Here is an 8,119-nt window from a genome sequence, read left to right on the forward strand (position 1 = left end):
TGATGAACTTAAGAACACGCTAAGAACACCCTAGTTTTACGAAAAAAAATAGAAGTGAATTGAGAAAGGAATTAAAGAGTACAATATCTGGTTCTAATTAGCTTTTAAGAAATGAAAATTAATGTCGGTATATAATTGTTGTAGGACTTAAATTCAGAGATGCTGCTGTTGTTGATTAGACTCTTTGATTTAACTAAAGTTCATCCTTTTGTTTTCATATGGTTTCATACTGCTACGACACAACTTTTACTTTTTCTAATGTCATTTCCCTTGAGGCTATGACCCTGTTATTTCTTCCAAATTCCATATATGTTATCTAGCTTAGCCATGGCTTCCAGTGTGCTCTCGGTGATTGCATGAACATTTGTGTATGATAATTAATAGCAAAAAGTATGATGTTGACGGGGAATTATCATTAAAGGTTCTGAAAGAAAAGAAAAAAGACCTAGTGTTCAACAAATAATAAGCTACTCCATGATTGCATGAAATTGTTCATATATAGGGGGATTAATTATGTCATCGTCAGTTCCTTCCTTTTTTCTTTTTTTTGGCCCACCATCAATCAATTAGATCCAACCCATACAATTATAATCCCCACATTCAGATATGCTTGTGTTGCATGAAGTCAAGTTAGCTAGGTTACAATAAGAAAATAATTCAAGAGTTTACATATGCATGTGAACAGATAAGCTGTTAATGAACCAAATTACTAGCTTTGAATTATAGCCACTAATTGAAATAATTATAGTAATCAGATCCTACCAATTAATTATGTTAACAAAATTAATTATTCCGAATAACTCATTATCACAAAATCAGTACCACTAATGGACACAATTATTAGAAATTACCAAAATTTGTACATCCATTACAAAGATCAAGCTTAACAAAAGAAGTGTCAAGCCACCCAACTATTAAATATCCACAAAAAATTGTAAACGATCTTTCACACAGAAAGCATTGTCTTTGCACAAGCTCATTTTCTTGCCGTTTTCATTTAGGGAGATCTTATTTACATATGTAAATTAATTAATACAGCTGTTTTTGCTGCACTTTATAATCAACTATAGTTAAGCACAAATTACAATCCAAAAGGAAGCCACAAAAGAACTACACCAAATCCCTGTATATGCTAACTACACCAAATATAAGATAAATCATGTTGCTCAAAAATGGAAGTTTTCCACACTATCAGTAAGTTGCCTTCCCAATTTGACATTATTCTCTGGCAACGATGAAGCTGGCAGAGCCGATGAACCGAGCCCATCAGCAAAAGTTTTATCTGGTAACGACTCTGCCTCCTCGCGCAATTCCTTGCTGGGAGCAAAGAGGGGAATGTCGAAGCACCGCACTGCTGGAGGCGGGTGGCGCCACTTGGGCAATGGTCCTGCTAGCAATAGCGTGTGAAGTAGCGGCCCCGCTGCGACCACTGCCTCCACTAGCTTCCCCTTCTCAGGCAGGCCTTTTTTCATGGCCATCTCTTCTAAACCGGCTATCTCCAACTTGACATCTTGGGATGGTATTACTACTGGCACCTGCACAGATACTTGATTGGGACTGGTACCTGCCCAAAACGAATCATAAAAATATAATATTACACATGAAATTATTAAAATTTAGTACATTAGTCAACGAAGAATATTAACATATATACCATTGCTACTCTCATCTTCTTCAGTGGAGTTAGCGGTGTCAGAAGTGGGGTTGGGATGTGGATGGGAGGAGAGGAGGAGGAGGAGGGTGTGGCACTGGCGGCGTAGCTCGTCGCGTTCATGGGTAGCGGTGTCAAGTAATTGAGACAGCTGGATGGCTTGGGCCTCCATGCGTCGGAGCTCTTCATGAGCAGCAACACGGGTCGATTGCAGCTCAGCAGTGGCGCACATGAGCGCGTGTCGGAGGTCGGCCTCCGAGGAAGGATGTGGGTCCCACATGAAAGGTATGGAAGCCAGGGGAGGAGGATGGATGGGGTTGGACATTGGAATAGATGAATGGATTGATGGAGAGAGATGAGAGCAGCGTCAGAAAAAAAGAGGAGACACTGGTTTCAGAGTCAGAGAAGGAAATGGAGTAGAAAAAGATTGTAGTTTTGGAAAACGAGAAGTGTTAAGAAACAAGGTTGATAAGTTCCTTAAATAGATAAAGTTGGTTTAAGTTCTGCAGGCGCCAGGCATTAATGCCACAAAAAGTAAAACAAAGCAAAAAGAAAAAAAAAAGATCTATTATCAGTTACGTGTAATGGAGAAGATTTTAATGTCTGTGTCACTGACAGTTGGAACCCTTAATTAAAATCATAATTAGAGGTCCCAAATTTTGTTAGATCAGGACCGTCCGATCCAAGGTGGTATGCCCGGGAGCTCCTTTAATGTTCGTGTCAAAGCAGATCGGACGGTCCGGATCTGAATTCATATATGTCTGGGTTGGTTTCATTTGTCAGTGTCTTGCAGAGACGGAGCTCCTCTGTTTATTCGAAATAGAGAATCCGGACTTACTTTTAAAGTAATAACAAGACTAGTCTGTATCTTCTCTTTCTCATTTTCAGATCCTGTTTTATTTTACGGAAAGAAAGTTACGAGGAACGAATCCTTATCCAGTTATCCGTATTCTATAGAGTCCGTCTATCGCGAGAGTAGTTATCCAGTTATTCGTATTGTATGTAAATGCATTACTCATAAAGTAAATTAGATTGAATGATTAATCAATTGTTTAAAATTTATCTAATATTTTGATTTTAATTTTTTGTTTTTGTTTTGAAGGTTGGGCGATGCCGAGCAACAAGTATATTGATAAAAAAAAAAAAAAGAGTTATTTACAATGAATAATTACAAAGCTCTATTTGTGAAATAAAATCGCCAGTAAAGTACAATACTTTCTCATAGGATCATCTATTCCTACTCTACTCCTAATCCTATGCAAAGTGTTTCCAATTGTGTATATCGGTTGTAGTCTCATTTAAAAGAATGCTCAGTGGTTTTGATTTCTCCGTGAAGGTTCTTCTATTCTTTTTCTTTCACAGGTTCCATACACATGTCGCCCGTATCGTATCCCAAGTCTTTCTTTGAGGTTTTGGAAGTCCTTTCCTACCTCCTCACTAACCGGACTCTTATGTGTGTGTATAAAAATAGCAAACAATTTTCAAAAAAATGTAAAATTTGATCTCCAAATATATTTTAATATAGATATCAAATTGAACGGTTTGTGATTAGTTGCCAATGGAATTTGACAAACCTTTTATGTTTCATTTAATTTTGTGTGTGTGTGTGTGTTTTTTTTTTCCAATTTGGTTGTTGAATTTTAATTTAGGAACCTGGATAATAGTTCTTCATTATTATTTTTAGAAATCTCTTAACTCTAATTATATTTTATCGGGATAACTTTCTAGAAGGTCGCCTCCAAAATTACAATTGGTGTGTTCTAAATTTTGATACTTATGTGCCTAAGTGTTGATATATAACATATCAAGTATTTATATCTAAAATACTAAGTGTTTCTAAAAATTAGACATATTAATTCTTTATGAAGATTGTACTGTTGTCGCTAGTTGGGCTTTAATGTGAATTGAAATCTTCTATAAATACTCTTTGCTCAAAGTAGAACTAACCGGTGTAAAATATTAAAGCATTCATTGATTTTGAACTTTACAACATACCCAAAAAAATATCAAATATTTATACCTATAACATATCAAGTATTTAACATATAAAACATTTATATTAAAATTTTAATAAACTGAAAGCGAAAAGTTAAAATTTCATTAGCTTTATTAAAATTAAAACTAAAATACATTTCATCAATTTTGAAATTAGATCTATACACCTTATCGATTAATTATAATTGTAAATATATATATATATATATATTCCTATTCCCAATTACATTGAATCTCAATACCACATATATTCTAACAAAATATTAATTTGAACCCTTACCATCTAAGTCTAATTTTGTATAAAATGGTAGGCAAAGGTTAGGTCAGATGGCCACACTTCCCTTGGATCTTCCTAAAAGGATGGCAGCAGAATGAATTAATTTCCTTTTGCAAATTAGACAAGACAAGAATAGACTTTGAAAATGTTACCTGGACTGGAGCCAGTTGACTAGTCACTATGCATGGATTGGAAAACAGAAACCTTAGTATGGTCCCACTTATTAATATTTTGTACGTACTAGTACTATTCATTTCTTTTATTGATGCAAACATTTGTTTGGGTTTATTGTGCATTCATTAACTCGTCCAAATGTTATTAATTGGTGATTGACTATGATTTGCCGACAGAACACTACTACAAAAACACTCAACAGCACATTATACACGTTTAATTTCTAAAAATTTCCATTAAATATATATCCAATATAACAAAATACGTTTTCTAAAATTTACTCCAACATTCATATACGGTTTTTAATAAAGAATCATATATAAATGAATTCCAACATTCATACACAATTTTTATTTAAAAAAGCTTACACCATTGGATTTGATGGTACACAGTTCTTTATTAAAAATCATATATGAACATTGTAGTGTATTTTTGGACACGCGTATATGAATGCTTCAATAATTGTACAATATTTTTTTGTATGATTCGTATGTGATAAAATAAATACAAAATTTTTCACGTCATCAATCAGTATCTTCTTGCTATAATGCATCTTTTCTGTACATGTATTTTTTCGAGATATCTCTTCTAAATAGATGATGCTAGGGCGAGGGATAAGGCAAGAGAGGCGATATCTTTACTAATAAGGCGATCTCTGACGAAGAAGCTTCAAACGGGCATAGCTTAGTGCTCAAGTGTTCAATTCTGCGATCCATCTCAATTCAAAAATTAGGCAAAGAGATCTATTGCGATTGTGCCTTATAGGTATAAGTGTATTTTTAAGGTCTAAAAAAAGAAAAGAGTCTCAAAACTTGAGTTGAAGTTTTCAATTAAGTTTTAGTCTTCTAATTTTTTATTTTGTACTCCTTTACCGTACTTTTTCTTAGACATTGTTCATAAAAATATATAAAGTCTCATATCTAGATTTATTGTTATAGTTTTTTTTTTAGTTAGAATGTTATTCTTGTAACTAATAATATGTGATGTAATTGTAAATGTTATTTGTATTGGTAAATGTAGTATTTTTTATGTGTTGTGTATAAATTTATAATTTATAATTTTAGTTTAGTATGTTTGGTATATTGATGAATTAGTGTTTAATTTAGATCGAGATTTTATGGTTTTTATACTAAAAATATATGAATCATATACGGTTTTTAATAAAAACAGTGTAGGATAAAAAATTTCATACAAGGTTTAACAAAAATAATAATATATATATGATGTGTTTTGACGAAAAAAATGATATATGCATGATTTTTAATAAAAAAAACTGTATATAATTAGTGTTTTCATACACAAGTTTACTTTAAACAGAGAACCATGTACAATTCATTGACTCTATTATATACAACTTTTGCGGATATGATTGCAAAACCGTGTATACTCAACGTTAAATTTTGTAGTAGAGGAAGTCATTGTTTCCTATTTTCCTATTTGGTGATAAAGCCGCTCCACCGTCATTTCAAATGATATTTGATAGAAGAAACGATGAAGAAATCACAACCCTCACCAATTCTGTTCTTTACACACATGAAAAACGAATGAATTTCTACTGAAATTGTTATTTGATTGTTCAGTTTTATAAAATATCGATTTTTTAAAATTTGTCCAAAGTTTTGTTTTATTTTTTTTTAATAAAAGAAAGGACATATTTTTGACATTTCTAATCTTGAAAGGTTGGATTTTCAATTTTCCACTATAAAAGGCTGGACTTTAGGAATGAAAACGGAACGGATTCGGAACGGATAATGTTGATATTAAATTTGTATCCGCCTTTTAATGAGTGGATACGAATATGGATATAGATAGTAAACGGATGTCAAAATTTAAAATTAAATATGCCTTTAACAGATACGGATATGGAGCGAATAATCTACGAATACGGATACGAAACGAATACGTGTCGGATAATTGAGCTATATAAACTTTAAGATACAAATACTAATTAATAAAATTCAAATATGAAAATAAATAAATAATTTAAGTTAGTTTATTTAAAATTTAAAATTTAATTATATGGAAATCAAATTAAAATTAAAGACCCATTGGATACCAATGAAAATTTGATCTCAAATGCATCGTGTCACTTTTGATTATTAAATTTCTCGTGTCAGTTTGGATTTTGGAATTCAGAGAAAGAGAAATAAAATAAAATAAAATAAAATAAATCTGGTGTCCGAATAGTTAGAGTGAAATGTTAGTCCCACAAACCATAAAAATCCAAACTGAATTTCACTATCATTTTTAATTTTAAAATTACAAGTGTTGAATTTTAAAATTACAAGTGTTGAATTTTAAAATTGACAATTATTGTTAGATTGTTAAGTTATACATTTTCAATGAATCCCCACTCATCTATTGATAATATAGATTAGGTTAAAGCTTAATTAGTACATACTATAATTTATGTACAATAAATCAGCATCGAATGGCTAGTGCAAAAATAAATAAGAAGAAAAAGGAATTATACCGCTAAAATATTTAAAAATATTGCGTCATACCAACACAAAGTGCGACACAGTTTCATTCACAGAAGAACGGATCTCATGAAATACTGAATCAACAGTACACAAATGAACGAATTAAGTTCATGTTGACCAAGTCGCAGCCTGATCCGCAGTCACAAAAAGCAAGTTGAAGAAGATCCCAATCCATCTACCCACACAAGGAAGAATTCGGATCCAGTAGGGTACCTTATTCCGCCACATTCGCACAGTGGATCTGCGGACGGGTCGCCAACCCGTTCGCGAAATGGATCTGCGGACTGACCCGCTCGCGCCCTAACCCACTCGCGTGACTCGTTCGCACCGTGGATCTGCGCACCGACCCGTAGATCTGTGCACTGACACGCTTGCTTTGACCCGCTCGAGTGACCCGTTCGCACTGTGGATCTGCGCACCGACCCGTTCGCACCGTGGATCTGCGAACAGGTCAACCCGTTCGCAGATCCACGGTGCGAACGTGGCGGAATCTGAATTCCGATTTTTCTGATGGTATTCATTTAATTCTGATTTTTGAGGTGGTAGGAAAAAAAAAACGGAGTAGGGTACCGCACAAGGAACACACATGAAATACTACAGAAAAGTAGTCACTTAAGATCAAATGGCATATACGACACGGTACTAAGGGACCACACAACTGGATGCGTCCAATGCTAGATTTTCTAATACATGTTTGGTTTCGCAATCTCATGTAGCTTTGAGAGTTTGAATAAGAACAAGTGAATAACCAAATAGCACAGTAACAAAGATTCACGAATTATTCGTGAATAATTCGGATTTGAGCACTCTTGAATTAATCAGGGAATAAAATGATAATTCACGAATTAAACGTTTTATTTGTGAATTATTTGCAAATTTTACGAATTAATAATTCGCAAAAATTCGTGGCTTTACAGGCGTCTCCGCATTTTATTCCACCTCCGGACCTTTTATCTTTTTGATAAACTAGCTTTTGGTTTATCAAATATTACAAGAATTGCCATTGCTTTTTCGATTGCCCATGTGCATTGGGAGCCTGGGACGTGTCAGATGGAAAGGTTTATTTAATTTTTTTTTATCTTGAGTCATGCCCCTACAGGTTCCACAAACAAACACTGAAAATGTTCGTATCAGTTAAATGAAATCATTCACACAAAAAGATTTGTCTAAAAGTAAAATATGTTAAATAAATTATCATGCTATTAAATCCTCAAAATTAATAGAATTAAACAATTTATTAAGTATAATTAAATAGAATTAAGTAATTTAAAATTCTCCTAACACCTCTTGTTTAAATCACTAAGTGTCAAATTCTCAATTAAGAGCTAGAGAGGAACAAAGTGTATAAGTGTCAAATTTTTCTCACTTGAAATTTTGTTTCTTGACTTCGCTCTATATTATTTCTGAATTATATACGAATTATTCCCGAATCACGAATTTTTGACTCTGCTGAACCTTTTCCGAATCATTATTATGCCAAATAGAATGAACCACAAGTTGGTAACAGATAAGTAAACAAAAATATGAGCCACATATAAT

The 8,119-nt window shown here is 33.2% G+C and overlaps 1 protein-coding gene across 1 annotated transcript; it reads right to left on the reverse strand.

The window, feature by feature from the left end:
- Nucleotides 1-1,065: 1,065 nt before the first annotated feature.
- LOC144562047 (enabled-like protein (DUF1635)) lies at nt 1,066-2,023 on the reverse strand. Its single transcript, XM_078311177.1, has 2 exons — nt 1,655-2,023; nt 1,066-1,564 (listed from the first exon to the last, which is right to left on the reverse strand). Exons 1-2 carry the CDS (start codon nt 1,974-1,976, stop codon nt 1,167-1,169), a joined length of 720 nt encoding a protein of 239 aa, XP_078167303.1. The 5' UTR covers nt 1,977-2,023; the 3' UTR covers nt 1,066-1,166.
- Between the last annotated feature and the right edge of the window lie 6,096 nt (nt 2,024-8,119).

Source organism: Carex rostrata, chromosome 11 (genome assembly GCF_964058835.1).
Source record: "Carex rostrata chromosome 11, lpCarRost1.2, whole genome shotgun sequence".
Classification (NCBI taxonomy): Eukaryota; Viridiplantae; Streptophyta; class Magnoliopsida; order Poales; family Cyperaceae; genus Carex; species Carex rostrata.

What these genes read in the sequence shown, in the direction of transcription:
- LOC144562047 (XM_078311177.1), bottom strand. Translation starts at nt 1,976, where the DNA reads ATGTCCAACCCCATCCATCCTCCTCCCCTGGCTTCCATACCTTTCATG. An exon ending in AGAAGATGAGAGTAGCAATG is followed by an intron (nt 1,565 to 1,654) that starts GTATATATGTTA and finishes CGTTTTGGGCAG; the next exon opens with GTACCAGTCCCAATCAAGTA.